The 18,686-nt window shown below is 38.8% G+C and overlaps 1 protein-coding gene across 1 annotated transcript in view; it reads left to right on the top strand.

The window, feature by feature from the left end:
* The first annotated feature begins 4,132 nt into the window (after positions 1-4,132).
* Positions 4,133-18,686, top strand: part of COL28A1 (collagen type XXVIII alpha 1 chain) — an 86,289-nt gene continuing 71,735 nt past the window's right edge. Inside the window, exons 1-6 of the mRNA XM_042472066.1 lie at positions 4,133-4,260; positions 5,567-5,735; positions 10,397-10,953; positions 13,922-13,942; positions 16,810-16,863; positions 18,064-18,117. Coding sequence (XP_042328000.1) covers positions 5,609-5,735; positions 10,397-10,953; positions 13,922-13,942; positions 16,810-16,863; positions 18,064-18,117 — 813 coding nt within the window. The 5' untranslated portion in view covers positions 4,133-4,260; positions 5,567-5,608. The remainder of the gene's footprint in view (positions 4,261-5,566; positions 5,736-10,396; positions 10,954-13,921; positions 13,943-16,809; positions 16,864-18,063; positions 18,118-18,686) is intronic.

The following is an 18,686-nucleotide window of genomic DNA, read 5'->3' as shown; positions in this document are numbered from 1 at the left end:
AAATGGAAAATTAAGGTTTGATATTTGAAATTTATACTTTTTTGGGGGGAACATTTTCAAACTGTGTATACTTGAATCCATGTATAACAAATCCGTGTATAAGAAGGGCTGACTGTACAGGCAATCACAGTAGATAAAATAGCTAAAGAACATTAAAGAGTAACTAAATCTTGATTTTTAGTATGTGACCCCAGATCCACACCTGAGATTAGATTAATGCTATATTAGAGAATATTGGTTCTAGATACGTACTTTAATATTTTTCTGATATTCAGACTACTGCCTGTTTCATTCATTCAACTTCTCCTTTTTTTGTCTGGTGTTTAGAAGATGAGAGACAGCAACAAGCCAAACTTTCATGCAGGGGATGCTGGATTTTCAAGGCTCTGTTCATGAACAGAGGCAAAAGAAGATGACATTCCTGGAAAGCCTGGAGACCAATCTGAAAGTGTTACACAACAATGACTAAAACAGAAAATAATGGTAAATATTCCCTATAAAGTTTAGATTTTTAATAAGAATTTATAAGCTGGACATATTTTGGATTGGGAATGGGAGCTGTGCAGACCTCCAGATGATATTAGACATCAATTCCCATCAGCCTTAGCACATATCCAGTGGTGAGGAATACTGGGAGTTTCAGTCCAACAACATCTGGAGGGCTGCACAATTTCCCCTACAGCTTTATATGCACATGGCTAATGAAGTGGAGTTGGTGAATGGTCACTTATAAGGCTGCAGGAAATATTTTGCTTATAGGAATAGTTTAGTCAGATAGTGACATATCACTTCATAATAGAGGAAGACAGCAAAAGACTGGGAGATTCTCTCCTCTTTCTAAAAATAAACCTGCCTACCCTGGTGTGTTCCAGATGTGCTGGACTACAACTCATATAATCCCCAGACAGTATAGTCAATGCATCTGGTGGGCAACATCATTACTAATAAAAAGAAGAATTAAATCTCAAGCTATAGTACTGTATAGTGTTTTGTGGGAATTATGAAGTTTGTCCTACATGTTTATCACCTATACACAACTAGTTATGCTGTGAAAAGACCCATTGCTTTGTGGGCAGTACTGTACACAAATTGTGCATGCATAAGATCCAAAGTGCATTTTTCAGCTTAAAAGATGAGATGCAAGGCTGGAAAAATCTTGGAGAGTTCCTGCCAGTATGAGAAAACAACCTATTTGGGGAAAGCTGGATGGCATCATATAATAGAGCAGTGGAGTCATTGGGGTATGTGTGTGTTGGGGTGTGGACTGCATTGAGTGACACCCAGAAGGGCGTGTTACACCCAGCTGAGTCCTCTTCCCCCTTTGGGGCAGGAGGGACATACAGTACATAGGCCTTGTAGGCTGTTTCATCCAGGGAGAAAATCCAAGATAGAGGAGGAGGGCCAGCATACCGCTGCAGCTACCTTCCAAGGCCAGTCTGGCTTTGGAAGACATGGGGGGGGGAGAAGGCTACCTTCTAAATTCAACCTGGCCTTGAAAGGCATGGGGGGGGAGGGGAGAGAAGGCTGCCTTCCAAGTCCAGCCTGGCTTCCAAAAGAATGGGAGGGGAGGGAGAGAGAAGGCTGCCTTCCATGTCCAGTCTGGCCTCTGAAAGCATGATGGGAGGGAGGGAGGAGAAAAGGCTGCCTTTCGAGTCCAGTTGGACTTGGAAGGCATGGGGGAGGCTGCCCTTTTGGTCCTACCCTATGGAGCCACCCCCCAGTGTGTGTCGGGTGACACTCTGGCTGGGGACGCCACTGTAACAGAGACACCTGTGGTATGATTCTATATGATACCTTCAAATGTTCATATAGAGCTTGGGAAAAAAGTCTTTGGGGAACTTTGTCTCAGAATTCCTTTAGCCAATATGACCATGTCTGTGGGAACTGTTTTGGGAACTGTAGACCTCAAGAGGAACCTTTCCAAGTTCTACATTCATAGTATACCATTGGAATATACTCATATTTATGAAATATGTGAAGGACTAGAATGCTTTTAATATTCCACCACTGAGACAAAGACAGAAGTATATGATAAATGAGGGGAAAACGTTTTCCCCAATGTAACAAAGCAAGATACAACCAAGGCTGATACAAAACAGTAAGTTTATCCAGGAATGTATCATGGCAGATAGCACACTAAAAGAAAGTCAATCTGTAAAGAATAATAAAATTGGCTCATGTTAAATAACCACAGCACATACAAAGTGTGCAGCCTCATTTTTATTAGAAAAACAATCAGCATTCATGATAGCACCCAATTCAGTGTAAATAGAATTGACACATGCAGACCATAGCACAGCAGTTGGCTAGCACAGTAGATCAGACTTTCAATTGGTAATGACATGGAGGAACTCAAATGATTAGGGGTCTGAATGAATTCAGATACAAAACACGTGTATGCATATGTGTGGGAATTGTTTTATTGCCTGCATGTCTGATGCTTTCCCAGATCATCACTAGCTGTTTGCCATCTCAGTCTGTATGCTAAGGAAACCATCTGGGTGGCTTAAAAAGACATGCCACAGAATCAAAATTATAAGCTTAAGTACTGAAGAGCAATATTTATCCAGTTCATATGCAACTAGTTGCTATTAAAAATTACATAAGTAGAACCCAGGCATGTTGGGGTTTTTTTGTAAAACAAATGTGGATAATTATAGCTTGAACTGTACCCATTGTTTGATACTACTTAAATTGGTGGTAATCCTAAATCTAAAAGTTTCTGTTGCCACTGTTTTCATTGCACCTTTTAGCCAACAAAGAGACAGTATTAAACATCACTGCATGTGGCTGAATTCATTGCAACAGCCCCCGCCTATAACCTGAGTTTGGAAATATCACTTTCTTGAACTCCAACTCCCAGAACCATGCTGCCTGGAGACTGGTGGAATCATAGTGTAATACACTAACTTTTCTAAGATCAGCCTAAGATACTATCCATTCAATCTAGGGTTTGGAGCCATACATGCAGGATGGAAATGACTGAGTTCCAGAACCACTGGAAACAGTCAAGAAAGCCACTACCCTCCTAGAGACTGAAGAGGAGAAGTGAGGTCTCCATCCTCTGTTGCTGTGGGAAAAGCTCTCTCCCCAAATCCTTGAAGACTGCTTCCCAGAGCTACCTGGAGCCCAAGAGAACTTACTAACATGAAGGACTACAGTAAGTATGAATGCCCCGCTAGGCCACATGAGTGTGGGAGAGAATGAAGCTCCTTGAACTCCTGAACAGGCAACTTCCCAAGGAAGCAAGCTCCTACTTGTCTAAGACTACTTAAGTTGGAGTAGGAAACTTCTGGCTTTCTGTATGTTTTTGGGATACAGTTCCTATGAGCCCTTCACACCATGGCCAACGGTAAGCAACTAGGGAGTTGACAGCTAAAGCATCTGGAGAATGAAATATTCTCCACTTCAATTGCTTATTGGTGAGGCTGCATGGTGTGAGGCCTGCTCTTGGATCACAGCTTCATAGTGAGCTATCTATGGTCCTGACCCTTTTGTTATCTGACTTGCACCTTGGCACACCTAACCAAAACATCTCCATGGTAGCCTGTCTGGTATGGGAGACAGCTGTTTGTTCAATCTTGAACTAACTTAGTAAGACGTCACATTAGACCTTTTGAAAGCTAAGGTTTCCTCCAAGTAAACAGGGTCAGGCTTGCCATGTTAGGTAACTGTGTCCCACTCTGTATAGATGACCACAAATTGTCAGGTATTGCATGGAGTGGAATCTGAAATCTATCAAATTCAATTTTTCTGACTCATTTTTTTCTAGTCTTAAATTCAATTTGTTGCATTTTCCTCATCAATGTGAGTTTTTTTTAAAAAAATACATAAAAATTCAATATGTTTTTTCAAGCTGATGTTCACTTTTCAGGCATTCACCGTAACATTATAGATAGGATGTACTACAAAGTACAATGTTCATTCACCAAAAAGCAAACAGCAATGAACTTATTTGTAAAACAAAGTCTCAGAAAAGCTGTTCCTTTAAAGTATGTAATGCTCCCACCCAGATTTCCAGATTTGGCTAAATGCCTAACCACTCTGCATTCAACTTGGGCTACTAAAACATGAATAAAAGATCATGTAAGATCCAGATGCAAGGTACCTTTATTTGCATCAAGACTAATTATTTATTTAAGAACCATTATCCTTAAGAAAAAAATTTACAAAATATTCCCTCCCCCAGAATGGATTTTTCAACTCAAATTTGTTTACAGATTATTTGTTCTCCAGTTTGCTGCCTCAGTGCTATGTAAGGTAAGACAGCAAGACTAAAGTAAGAATATCTCTACTGGCAAAATTAATGCAAGGGAACTGGAAACAAAGTTATCATAATTACTTTTGGACTGTAAGAACTTTGTTATATTAAACAGGTAGCTTTGGAAATGAATGCATTAAACATTTAACAGTGTTATTAGATAAAGTTTAACAATATCATGTAAGTAAATTTGGTGGAGGGAAAAAGTGAAGTTTATTTATTGAATCGTTTCTTATTAGTGATATCATAAACATATTTATCTAACCCACAAGATATTCTCTGCAAGTTGGGTCTCTAAGATACTCAGTTTCCCATTGAACTCAGTGCTATTAACTTTTGAATAATATAGAATTGCACACTATCAGTCACAATAATTAGCTTGATGAAGAAAGTTCCTAATTTTGCAGACTAACAAAGGTCAAACACTACTAAGATTTATATTCTTTTATTCTACAATAATTATAAACATAGTAATGCCCTTTCCTTGTCAATAATTTAATTTCTAAAAGATGGAGTTAGATGATTAATGTGCAGTCCATATGAATTCTTACAGTATTAAAATAGAGTTTTGAAGCATACTCACGAAGGCACCCAGATTTTTGTAGGAGGTTTGACTCAAATGTGTTTTTACATCTTTTCACAGAACATATAGTATGGAGAGGATCGTTTTTTTAAATGCACCTTTGTATATCTGTCAGAATGCAATCTAGTAAATGGTTAACAACCGATTTTTTTTTAGATGATTGACGTTATGGCAGTTTTAATAATCTAAAACTATTATATATTTTAGACGATGTTATACTCTGTAAGAAATCTTTATTTCATTATCTCAAGGAAGGGAAAGCACAAGCTGTCTATGATTTTTTCAAAAAAATTGCAAGCAATAGTATGGTTTTTGGTTGATAGCTATGTTGTTTTTTAAGCATTCATATCTGATGTGTAAGATGGAAAGTCAAATTTACTTCATTGTTTTTATTTATTGATTCAGACTGATTTGCTTCACTTTTCCATATACTGTATGTACTTTAGGCACGTTGCAGGATAACACTCTAACATAATATTGTAAAGCGACAGTAAAGAAAAAAAAATCAAGCCAATAAAATAAACCAAACAAGTAGAGACATAAAATTTCTGAAGCTACAGGGAGAATGAGACTTAGGCATAAATAATTTATTTTCATGCTAAATCATGTTAGTTTGTATTATTTGGTTATCAGAGTGTCCTATGTAAATTTGTGTTATGTAGTCATTAATGTATTAGTGTGTATGAGGAATTAATATCTGTTGTTGTTGTTGTTTTAATTAGCAGGAGAAATCTGCAGTCATTTGATTTGGGAGACCAGTCACTATGTGGAAAAAACATTTTGTTTTTTGGCTTGTGGCTTTGGCTGTTGCTATGAACTGTTTAGTGTATGGACAAAACAGAAGGAGGGGACAGAAGCCAAGTTCTCTAGCAAGAAAAGACAATCTCCTGGGTAAAGCCATTTTCCTAGAATTTGCTATAGATTGTATGAAATGTTTCCAAGTCTGACAGAATGCTCTCCAAGGGGGACTGACAACTTCATACATAAGCATTTTGTATCTTTGCTAATCCATCTTGGATTCTGTCGAGTAGCATGTTTTCTATCAATACTGTACTGCACTAGACAAGGAATATTATTATTCTCTTTTAAATGTTCATCGCTTTGCCCATTAAGAAACTCAACAGACGTTTTATATGGAATGTGCTACTGAAAACCCCCCAAAGAGAACAACCACATTGTTGGAATGGTTTGGATGACATCCAGATTGTTGAAAAATCATATGTTTATATGAGCCACAGTACTGTCTATATAGGATTACAGTGAACTACAAATCCCTTAGGGTAGTCCATAAACTGGGACAAGCAACAAATTTAAATAATCAGATTTAGAGGGTAGAAATTCTATTTGTTTATATATAGTTTTTAAGGTTAGCTGTCATCTGAGTACCACAGGTAGTGCCACACTGGTGTATAATCACAACTAGGGAATTTCAGTAGAATGTAATTTCTCATTACATAGGATTCTAAAATTGTAGAATTATGCATCTGGAACTGTGAAACAGCTCTTAGCAAAACTTCCTATACGCTTAACACTGGAATGATTTGCTTTGGAAAGTAATAGGCTCTCCTTCACTGGAAGCATTTCAGTAGGGATTGTAGATGCTGCCTTAAACAGAAAGTTGGACTAGTAGAGGATTAATTAGATGACCTCCAAGATCCCTTCTATCTTTGTTTATAGGTTGTTAAATAATTATCAGTTATGCTCTAATAATAACTTCCATGCCATTGCTTGAAAAATTAAGGGGGGGGATTGGATGGAGAAACTCCCAGACAGCATGGCTAGTGGCCAGTTGAAGTAAAAAATTAACTGTTCCAAGCTCTGCTCAGTGGGATTACTTTGTGAATGCATTTCATTCACATGCAGGATTAGATGTCTCCGAAACCAGGTTATCCCTTCATTGTAATTTGTACCAATGGTCTTACCTTCAGGCAGGGTGAGACTGCAACAGAATGGTTTAGAAATTGTGTCAACAACCCCTTTCCCACTCCATGACCTGGGCCTTTTTTATACATGTTTTGTGTGTGGACATCCAGTTTTCATGATACTTGGTCTTCAGCAACCAAGATTTACAAACCATGGCAAAATGCAATTCCGTTCTAGCTGCATGAGAGAAGGATAGTTTGTTGTGCTCTTTTGTTATGCTATTTCAGTACCATTTCTGATTGAGTGGTAAAGGATATTAGTCAATCTACAAATCCTTGATGACAATTGGGTTTTCCAACTATTGGAAACTGCTGAGAAAATCTGAACATGGTGAGATTCTTCATCATTTGGGATGTTTTCTGCACAGAATTAATCTGTTGTCAAACACATGATTTTTTGTGCAGAAAACTTTATTCATGTGCAGAATAGCACATTTTTCAGGGCAAAAACAAGTTTCATGAGAAGATATTTTCCCTTTTCTCTCCACCAAAGGATATTCCTCAAAGACTATGTGGATTTCAAACACTCTCCCCCTCAGGAAGAAAATTATCTGAATAATTATTCTTGTTAACAGAACTGAATAATTATGAATTACATGGGGAAGTATGAACAGAATAAAAGAGATGACATAAGGATGTTTGTGTACATCACTGTTTTTCTGGAAGGGTTGCTCCCCACCTGATTTAAAGTATAACATACCCAACTGTGCAAGTATTGCTGTGTCTTCAAGTTGCTTGTTGATTTATGGTGACCCTATAAATTTCACAGGGTTTTCCTAGACAAAGAATACTCAGAGGTGGTTTTGCCAGTTCCTTCCTCAGAAATATAGCCTTCAGAAGATGTAGTACCTATTTTGCACTATCATATCCTGTTCTTGTATTTTAGGGATTGTCTTGTTAAATTTTATAAGAATGAGTTACTTGATGTCATTGTCAGTTTTCAGGGATCACCTTTATTCTTGAAGATTTGAGCAATTAAATCACATTTGTTGTGTCTTTCATGCATATATAAATAAACCCGTGGCAGCTGGTGGCTTTCCTGTCAGTGAGACAGTTAATTCAGTCCAGATATTTGTAAGGGAGCTATCCGATGTGCTGAACTCAATCTGTCAAATACCTTTGGCACCATGGATAGCTCTGTAATGGGCTCTGCCCCCATCTCCTGCTCCTGAGTGGGGGGGGACCCCCAAATTCTGTATAGCTTCTGTTACCCAGTAGTTTCCCTCATGTGACTCAGTAACTTAGTGGGAAGTTACTGAGTGGTTTAACTTGCACTTTCCCCAGTTCTGATTTTGCAGAGTTTTTGCCTTGTGAGAGATGAGAATCCTGTACTGTACACACACATCTGTGTACACCAAACAAAGGCACATGTAGAAAGAAAATATTTTATTCTAAGCAAGCAATCTTATATTAGCAAACAGGTATCTTGTGCATGATGGCACCTTCCTTCAGGAGTAGTTACAAAGTTACTAAGTCATATTCAACTAAGGTTAGAAAGAAACATAAACTCTAATGCAACTAGCTGAATATTCCTACTCGACTCATGATACAAATGGTTTCTGGATCTTTGGATGTTCATGGAAAGCTGGGAGTCCCCTAGGGATAATGAGGGAGACAGTGCTCCTACTTCTCCATCAGTCTCAAGTCTCTAGTCTTAAATCTCATTTTTGTGCCTTTTATAATCTCTCATCTTAGAAGCATCCCAAATCTTCCTCTTCCCCTCAAACTGGTCACCCTCATTAGACAATTGCCTCTCACGATCCCTGATGTTTCTACATGATGTTCACCCTCACTAAATGTTACCTAACCCATCACATCATTTGTTTACCTGGAAGAGAGACTATACCCCTCATCTGTGTTTCCTAGATAATGGGGGAACCAGCATGGTGTAGTGATTTGAGCACTGGACTATGACTCTGAAGATCAGGGTTTGAATCCTTGCTTACCTATGGAAATCAGTTGGGTGATTTTGGGCAAGTCACACTCTCTCAGCTTTAGAGGAAGACTAAGGAAAACCTCCTCTGAACAAATCTTGCTAAGAAAACCCTGTGATAGGTTTCACCTTAGAGCAACCATAACTTGGAAATGACTTGAAGCCAGACAACATACAAACAACTATTATCACAAGCTCCTTTCAAGTTAAGACTGAAATTCAGAGTGGATTTATCTCCCATGGAAGCCCTCAGTTGCTGCTGATATAAATAAATGTGCATGAGCATTAATATAACATGTAGCGCACAGCCTATTTCACATTCTGGGGAGGCTCACTCCTGAGACAGATGGTTGCATAGTGGACAAATGCATTTTCATAATTCAGGACTGGGCAGATTTTAGGTTTATGGGATCTAGTATGTTTTTTACTAGAATTTTTAGGGCTTTGGTCTCAGGCCAATGCAAAATAGCAGTTGAAAAATCTGAATATAGAACAGACCAGATGCCTCCAACCACATACACAACCGACAAATTCATTGTCAGTATCTCAACTAGAATTGTACATTTCTCAATCAAACTGCTCCTATTTCCCCCCAGCCTGGCTTTGCTTTGCTTTGATTTAAATTCTTTGATTTAATTCTAATGTAGGAAAAGAAACAGGTCTTTTATTGTTGCTTTTGTTAAAGGACTGGCAGTCAAAATTGTTTTTGTTAATCTTCTGAAAACCACTCTGAGATCTACCAGTAGATCCCAGTCTGTGTTTTGGCTGCCTCCATCTAGTTTCTTTTTAATGTAAATAGCAGACAAAGCTTTAGTTTTTAAAACTGAGAACAAGATATGGCAATGTTACATGAAGAGACCATTCAAAAGACAGCTTTTAACAATGCAGTATAATCATCTTCCTGTAGTCCTTATAGGTATCTGCAAAATGCAGACATGTATGTCAAATGAGAGCAGGGTCATGAGCAACTGCCAACAATATGGTGTAATGGTTTGAGTGTTGGACCAGGACTCTGGGAGACCAGGTTTCAAATCCCTGCTTAGCCACAGAAACCAGCTGGGTGACCTTAGCCATGGAAACCAGATGGGTGAACTTGGAAGGCAATGGAAACCTCTCTCTGATGAAATCTTGCTAAGAAAACCCCATGATAGGTTTACATTAGCTGGCATTAGTCAGAAACAACCTGAAGGCACTCAAGAACAAAGAGCAACTGCAAAGGGAACAAGAAGGGCATCTACTGGACGTGATATGTCATTGCTACTTTGATTTTTGGCCAATTTAGCCACCCCACCCTATTTTTATGTGGTTTATGTGGAGCTGGTGATAGTTTTGAGCTTTTTTCCCCTCTTTATTTTGAGGTGTGTGTGAAAAATCATCAGGGGATTTGGTCTGTGGTCTTTGAGGCCCTGCAGACTGCATGCAGCCCAAGGACTCCATTTTCCACTCCCCTGTATTAGCTCTTGGAAAGCCGATGTTAAACTGATGGTTCCAATGCCTTGAATGTTAATGTATTTCTTTAAATATGGATTAATGATAAAATGAATTGTTTTGGGTCTGCATTTAGCTGTTCCTTTTCCTTTTCCCTTTCTTTTTGATATCACTGTGGTGGTGGTGGGTGTACAAGTGTGTTTTTCTCATGAGTGACTTTGCTCAACATTGTTATTGTTATCATCTCCATCCCAACTTGTCTTGGACAGATTCCGTCTGCTTCATCGATATTGTCTTTGTCCTGGACAGTTCAGAAAGTGCCAAAGATGTGCTGTTTGACAAGCAGAAGGAGTTTGTCACCCTCCTCAGTGATAAAGTTTTCCTTATGAAGCCCAGCAGAGTTAACAGATATGACATTAATCTAGCCGTCATGCAGTTCAGCAGCTCTGTCAGAATTGACCAGCCTTTTGGCAAGTGGAGAGGTCTGCCAAACTTTAAGCAGAGAGTCAAGGAGATGACTTACATTGGCCAAGGCACCTATTCCTATTATGCTATTTCCAATGCTACTCAGCTCATCAAAACAGAAGGCCGTAAAACTGGCGTCAAAGTTGTTTTGTTGCTGACAGATGGTATTGACCATCCGAAGAGCCCTGATGTCCAAGCCATTTCTGAAGCTGCCAGAGCATTTGGGATATCGTTCATTACCATTGGCCTTTCAAATGTTGCTGATAGAGTCAAACTACTTTCAATATCTGGCAATTCTCCTGGGAACACCGTCCTCCTCCTGAATGATCCCAACCTTCCAGATAAAATACGGAACCAGCTGGTATGTACTCTTAAAAGTTAAATTTCTGAATTTCTTTTCTTTTCATTATTGTTTGCCAAACTTTTATCTGTAAGTTGGGTATGTGCAGGTGTATAAACAAGGAGGAAATGGTTGTCTTACATTTGTGCCTGTTTTAGCTTGAAAGCCATCTTATCCATAGATTCAGAATGGATAGTACAGCACTGCTTTTAATAAGCATGATTCTTTTCACCTTCATCCTGGCCCTCACATGCAGCACCATCTGTCCTCAGCTAGGAGTATTTTTAAGGAACAGGGTAAGGTAAGACATAATGACATTGTCTATTTTTTAAGTATGCTTTTCCATTTACTGATTTCATGGCCAGATGCTAACATTATATGCCACCACATAGTGTTGAATGGTGGCTTCCATTTCAATAGAGCAGTGAATATGCTCCAGGTCTAAGACCAGAAGAGCTTCAGGAGAGCAACCCAAGGTTCTGAACCCCAATTTCCTTATAGATTCAGTATCTTGGATATCTTCTGTAAAGTTTAGACTAAAACCCTGAGTGAATTTGCAGTCATACCTGTTGCCACTGCTGTCTTAATAATGTTGGAATGATTTGATCAAGAATTCTGTGGGCTAGTAATCAACCTAAGTAAAAGTTGTAGAACACTTACAGAATATATATTGCTCTTGGTAGCAGTATTTTTGCTTGGGTATCTGGTTGTGGGAAGAGGAGGAAGGCTTATGTACCTTACATTGATTCAGTGTCATTTACGCTAGTTGAAATTCATGCCATGGATGTTACTCTAGACATACAATACAAATTCTTGGTGATCCTCAATCACTCAGTTCTTGTCTGGGAGAAAAGATTCTAGGACTGATTTAAGCAGAACACAAAAGGAAACCTCACAATAATTTGCTTTAGGTTTGGAAACAACACGAAGACACACAACAACAACAACAACAACAACAAAAAGAAGTCACAGGGAAAACGATACCTATACTAGCAGATAGCTTCCATGTCAGCAGCCTAGTGGGTTCACTGAGAGTTATCAATCTGAATCTTAAATGAACTGTACAGGGTCGTGAACCTATTCTGAGGCTTGGATTCAACACCATGGATAGTTAGCTGCTTTAAAGTTTGTTTAAAGCTAACTGTTGGACTGTTGTGGAAGCTCCTAGACACTACCACTTATCCCTTCCTTCAGCTTTCTGTTCAAAGTCATCTATTAAAATATTGGCCCATTCTCATTAACTACTAACAAGCTAACATGCCAGTGGGCCAAGATAACATGTCATTTTGCTCCTTTAAATGTGAATTGAAATAGGCGAACTTTTTACCCAGCTGTGGGGCCTTTAAAAAAGTGTGTTGAAATAAACAAGTCTTTAAAATCTGTTGAAAAACTAATACAGGTGTGGATGTAGTTAACATGCTTGGGAGTACGTTCCACACACATTTGGAGACATTAGTAAAAACACCCTGGCTGGAATCCTGGTGGTGTGCCATGCTACTGTTTTCCAGGGTCCTGCAGGGGTGATGAAGGAAGGCAAGTCAATAACTGCTGGTTCTAGTCTGCTCCAATATGCCTATTTTTCTAATGTATCATGTCCTTTATGGCTACTGCAACTTCTGCTGCCTTCATTTATGCTGGCGTAGGGCACCAACAAGATTTCAGTCACCATCTCCTAGTCTGCCAGTGTAATAGATCAGAATGAAAGACCTAAGACTAAGAGAGTCCTTCCTCTGATAACTATTTTAAGTTTGTGAAGACAGATTTGTAGATTAGAGAGTGAGAAAGGATTAGCAGTTTGCTGTTAGACAGAAGAAAAACAGTATGTGATTAGGTCAGAAGGCCAAAAGAATTAGACATTGTAGAAGATCCAAAGTCATTCTGGGAGACCTCAAGGGAGTGCTAGAAGTGAAAAAGAAGAAAATCTCCTTCCTTGTTTTTGGCTAGAGATATTAGAAGAAAAGACTGATAATGGGGAAGAATAATTGAACATGACAAACCTAATTTAATGGGTATATAGAGAGATCTCGTAGCTTTCATAGACTTCAGTCTATTTTCTCAGATGCTTTCTGAAGTCTACAAAAGCTCGTGCTGCCAACTTCTTTTTTTCAGTAAATCTCAAAGATGCTACAAGATCTTTCCACATGCTGACTCTACAGACTAACATGGCTATATTTTTGAATAATTTAATTGTAGGATCCCTATACTCTTTTAATGTAGCCTACATACACCAGCATAGTTTTAATCAATCCCACAGCTGTGCAACTAACTGCACAACAGTTGCCAAAGCTTGACGCTTGCCGGTGATGGCTAGATATCCTTGCAGCCACCAAGTCAAAAGTGTTAAAGAGAGCTGTGTGTATGCTGGGAAAACGATTGGCTGCACTAGAGACTGCAATGACCACAGCTGCTGAGGAAAATGCAACTGATTTCACAACTAGGATTATGGTAGCATAATGCCCTAGAAGTATTCTAGCATATCTGGACCTGTCAAAATGGATCTGTAACAGGGTTAGTTCCAAAATAGATGACATAAACTGAGCACACTCAAGTCCTCATTGGCTTGTTTCCCTCACATCTCATTAGGTTTCTTCTCCCTCAAGATTCTTGCTGTTGTTTTTAAAACTTGATCCTCCACCATCCTTGCTGATACCTCTCCCTTCTTTGGTAGATGAATGATGTCATTTTTAAATGTCATTTATGAAATAAACCACAGCATACATAACCTGGATTTTGAAAACAGAAGACATTATGTGGAATGAATTACACAGCATTAACCAACCTTCTTTACTAAAAAAAATTAGTCAAGTCTTTTATTACTGTATATTGTTCTATTATTTTTTTCAGTTTTTAAAAACATTTCCTTTAATCTAAAAAGAGTGCTTAATTTCTTTCAAAGAAAAAAAAAGCAAGTTGTTTTTCATGTCGTAACCAATCCATAAGTAAGAGGGCATGTTAATAGACATCTTTTCTGTTTTTTCTTATTTTACAGGCCACTTTATTTGATGAGCAGGTAAGCTGACACGATTTTGCGTATACACAGTAGTATTCTATTATGATATAATGTTCTGCTGTTTCTCACTCAACATTGTTCTAAATATGGAATGAGCAGCCATGGATTTCCAGATGTTTTCTGCATGTATTCCCACTCAGATTTTTTCGGCTTAAGGTACTAGAAGTGTACCTCAATCTTCTACCAACCCTGCATTTCAATGACTGCACACATGTGTCTGTGTTATTTGCTATTTGTCTCAGCAAAAAATTAAATATCTTGGGCCAAATCTGTTCTCAGAATCAAGTCAACTCCATTTCCTGATAAATTATAGGAATGAGGGCAATTTAAATTGCATTACTGACAATAGAAATCGGCTGCTGAATTCTTTCCCACTCTATACATCACCATCTAAAAACCTACTTCTTCTTTTTTTCATCTATGCATACCAATATTAACTGCAGAGAGCACTCCAGTTTCAGTGAATAGAAGGGTTTTATTTAGAAATGTGCAAGGGTGCACACAAACATACAAAAGCCAATGCAGCCTTAAGAACCATAGCGCCAGACCTTCATATCCATGGGAGATCTATTCTGGACCACCACCACCCTGCGGGACCTCAAGTCATGTTGTCCCTAATGGCAGCATGATGTGTGCATGCACTGCCATTTGTAACAATGGGGCTTTCCAACCACAGATGCTCAAATCTGTGAATGGCAAGCCCGCATATGATGAGGTCTCACTGTACAAGGCTATTCAAAAGCATGGTGTGAAAGGTTGTACAGAGAGGAATCAAGAGTTAAATGGGACAATATTTACCAGTCCTGAAGAGAGATCCACAGGGTCAGAGGGCTACACAGAGAGAGTGGAAAGGAGCCCTGGTCTGTGAACAAAATGGTTAGAGCTAGGGCAGATATTTATATCCAATTTCATGCCCTCAAGGGTTGTTTGGTGTGATATTTGATGGCTTTCCCAAGGATTTTACAAAAGGGGTTAGAAATGGCTAATGGTTTTAGCTCCGGAGTGACAAAACCTTGAATAGATTTGAGACAATTCCTCATTGGCCAGGCAGGAAGGGTGAATGGGAACATGTTGTGAAGTGAGGTGAAAGGTATGGCCTCTAACTTCTTTGTAATGGGATTCCCTTAGTCTCCATTGCCAGAGGGAATGCAAAAAGTCGTGTGTGTGTGCGTTAGGTGCTCAGGAAAACCCATCAGCGCTTGTCTTTTGTTCTACCTTGTGTGTGTCCTTCAGACAAATGTAAATTTCACAGACCATTGTGACCTCTCAAAACATGCCCAATAGTAGATATAAATTATCAAACCCCATATCCAGCAAGAGGGGTATAGGGTATACTAACACCCCCAAAGTGTGTATGTGTATGGGCAGGAGGAGTTTGATGGGAGAAGCAATTTTCAGGAGGAATCAAAAGCAGTAAAGATGCCCAGCATGCTTTTCTTGCATGACCATATTCTGGTGGCACCCAGGTTAGTTAAGTGGTGAATCCATTTTGTATTTTAGTCCAAACTTTAAAGAAATTGTCAGTGATGCTAAACTTGTTTGGGGATAGGGCAGAGCACCTTGGATAGCTCCTTTAATGTTTGGACAAAACATCAGAGTGGATTCACCAGACCTTTCATGTAGAAACTGCCAGATTCCTAAACTGGTCATACCTTACTTTGAATTGCATCTCCCCTCCTAGTCATTATATGTATTTGGCATTGCCCCTTTGTGCACATGCAGAGGATATGAAGAATGGCAGGGAATGTCTTGTTCCTTCTTCATTGATTTCTAATGTTTCTGAAGAGTGTGGGGTCATGAAGGTGATCCAGGGCCATAAACGGTGCCTTAACCCCACAAGAGAAGGTTCATAGTACTCTAGGCTAGCCAAATTATTTGTACACATAGAGCAGAAAACATCACAAGCATCATTCCCTTTTCCTTCCTTAAAAATGCAGCCACAGTAAATTAAGTTGCTTCATACTGCCTGATTTTGTCTGGTCACAGAAGCATCCCTTCTTGTCTCCAGAGTTTGGTACAAGAAGACTTCTTCATTCCAGTTGCCTCCAGAGCCTAGTATTACATCAGAGATCAGACTCTCCCTTCATTTTTCTTTCTAATGCTGGGAAGTAGATGATCAAACCTGATGACTTACTACTTTTGTTATCAGGAACGGCCAAAGACATGCTGCTGGAGGCAAAGAACAAGATGGTAACCCTTCCTGTTCCATGTACAAAAAACCAACATTGCTTTTCTGTCCAATGTTTTCTTCAAACATTACACCTGAAGGCAACAGTCTAGATTAGGAGCGCAGTGTGAGCTGCCTGGCACACAGTCTTCTACCACAGTACCCAGCTTCTGTTGCCTCAGACAACTGCCTCCCCCTACCTCTATCATTGCATAAATGTGAGAACTTCTCACAGAAGAGGCAGATCTTCCAGGCTAAGGGTTTATTCACACAACACAGTCAAAGTAATTTGATAGCACTGTAACTGCCATAGTTTCATCCTGTGGAATCCTGAGATTCCGTAAGAAGGTGCCATGGATGTTAAAGTGGCACCACACTTCTATAACTGTGTAACGTGGATGTACCCTAAGGCAAAACATTCACCTGGAGTTTAAAGCTTGCTGGTAAGAAATTAATTTTGTTTTTCTGAGGAAGCTTTTAAAATAAGCATATTTAGGTGTGTGTCTTCTTGAATTCATTTATTTATTTAGGTATTCTCTGAAACCTGCTTTGAATAACTAATTGCAGTCATGACTGTTAATAATAAATGTCAGTTGTTAGAATTTTGTAACAAAGAATGATTTGCTGTGTTGGCTTCACATTGTGTCTCCTTAGTTTGAAATGTGAAATTCTGTTATTGATATTTCTGTTAATTCTCTAGTGTGGAAGGCAATGTGAATGTCAAAAGGGAGACCAAGGACCCCCAGGACCAAGGGTGAGTATCTGAGGCCATGGAAACCTGCTTCCTACTTTTTATTCATAGTCTCTAGGAGAAAAATAGCCCCAAGTTGTAAATGGCAATGTATGGGAATGTAAAATGAGGCCAGGAAAAAAAAAAAAACAGAAAAAAAGAAGGGGTTGTCCACTTAGTAACAAAAACAAGAAAAAGCACTATGTTTAGGTGTGCCAGTAAAAACTAAAGAGTGCTCTTATCACTAGTTTTCTAGTTTTTACTCTGGCAACCTAACTTAGTTTAAGCTGTGGGCAGGTAGATTTAAACTGAAATAAGGGATAGGTCAATGGAGTCAGTGGTTCCCCTGTTAGTGCCTTGGGAACCTATAGGGGCACAAGTGGGTCTGTGCTGAATGTGAAGGTGGCAATCCACAGAATCATTGTGGATGAAACAATAGAAGTGATTAGTCAAAACTAGCTAAAATGCTATTGCTTTCAAAAGAGCGGACTCTGGAACGGCCTGCTGGACGAGATCCACCTCGGAAACCTTTAACAAGGCTATTAAGATGGATCTCTTCCGGCAGGCCTTTCCAGACTAGACCATCCCTGCTTACCTGCCTCCCCTTCCCTCCCTTTTTCTACTCTTTTTTCCATCCTCATCTCTATCATATTCGGACCCAGCTACAAAATCTCTTATTTATTTTAATTGTTATTTTATATTATTGCTTTTAATGTCCCTTTGGTTTAATCCTTTTTTAGCGTTACTTATGTTTTTATAAGTGGGAGGATAGGAATTTGGGTATTTTTAATGTATACCTTTTTAACTGTATTTGTTTTAATGCTGTAATCCGCTTGGATTCCCTGCAATTAAGCGGAATATAAATTATTACTATTACTATTATTATTATTATTATTATTATTATTATTATTTTTAGATTCCGCTTAATTGCAGGGATCCAAGCGGATGTACAGCATTAAAACAAATACAGTTAAAAGGATACATTAAAAATACCCAATTCCTATCCCTCCTCCCAGTTATAAAAACATAAGTAACGCTAATAATAATAATAATAATGATTATATAAAAGCTGAACAAAGCCATTTACTAGATTAGCAGTTCAAACAACATGCCGTATGGTTTTTGTTGTAGCATTCAGCCACTGGTCCTTCATGACATCCAGGATGTTTTTAGAATGCACAGTGCATATATCTGCTAATGAATTTTTCTCGTTTGTTTTGCAAGGGTGGTCATGGTAGTAGAGGAGATAAAGGTGAACGAGGACCTAAAGGAGAAAAGGTAAATTAGATTTATATTCTTTAATACTGCATTGCAGAAAGCTGTTAAAAGGTCGTTTCAAAGAAAGTTTGGGAAGCTGTGATAGATCATGAATAGCACTCTGGGAGAGTGAAAAACAGCTAATTCAGTAGGCTACTGCAATTTCTATTAAACATCTCCAGAATCTACTTAGATTGAGAGGAGGAGAGCAAATGGCCTTCCAGATGTAGTTAGGCAGTAAGTAGCTAGCATAACTATTGGCCTAATTAGTATTGTAGTCAGAGATCATGGGACTTGCAGTCCAACAACATCTGGAGAGCCATACATTCCCCCATCCCAATATTAAGAACTTTGGTGGCCTTTTTGAAAAAAATGGAATCATTTCAGGCAAATATAACACCAATCCTAAATTCCAGTAGGAGTCCTCAATTTTATCCAAGGCCTTTGAAACATTTAGACAGACTTGATAAGTCTGAAGAGTCTCAGCAATCAACCAAGGTCTTCAGATGCAATGCCTGAAGACATCATGTTTGCTTCTAGCCTGTCATCCTTCAAATAACATGCATTGAGTATATGGTGTCTTTTAGTGG

The sequence above is a fragment of the Sceloporus undulatus genome, chromosome 6, assembly GCF_019175285.1.
Source record: "Sceloporus undulatus isolate JIND9_A2432 ecotype Alabama chromosome 6, SceUnd_v1.1, whole genome shotgun sequence".
Taxonomy (NCBI): domain Eukaryota; kingdom Metazoa; phylum Chordata; class Lepidosauria; order Squamata; family Phrynosomatidae; genus Sceloporus; species Sceloporus undulatus.
The sequence above is the reverse complement of the archived record's forward strand: the minus strand, read 5'-3'. Positions and strand labels throughout refer to the sequence as shown.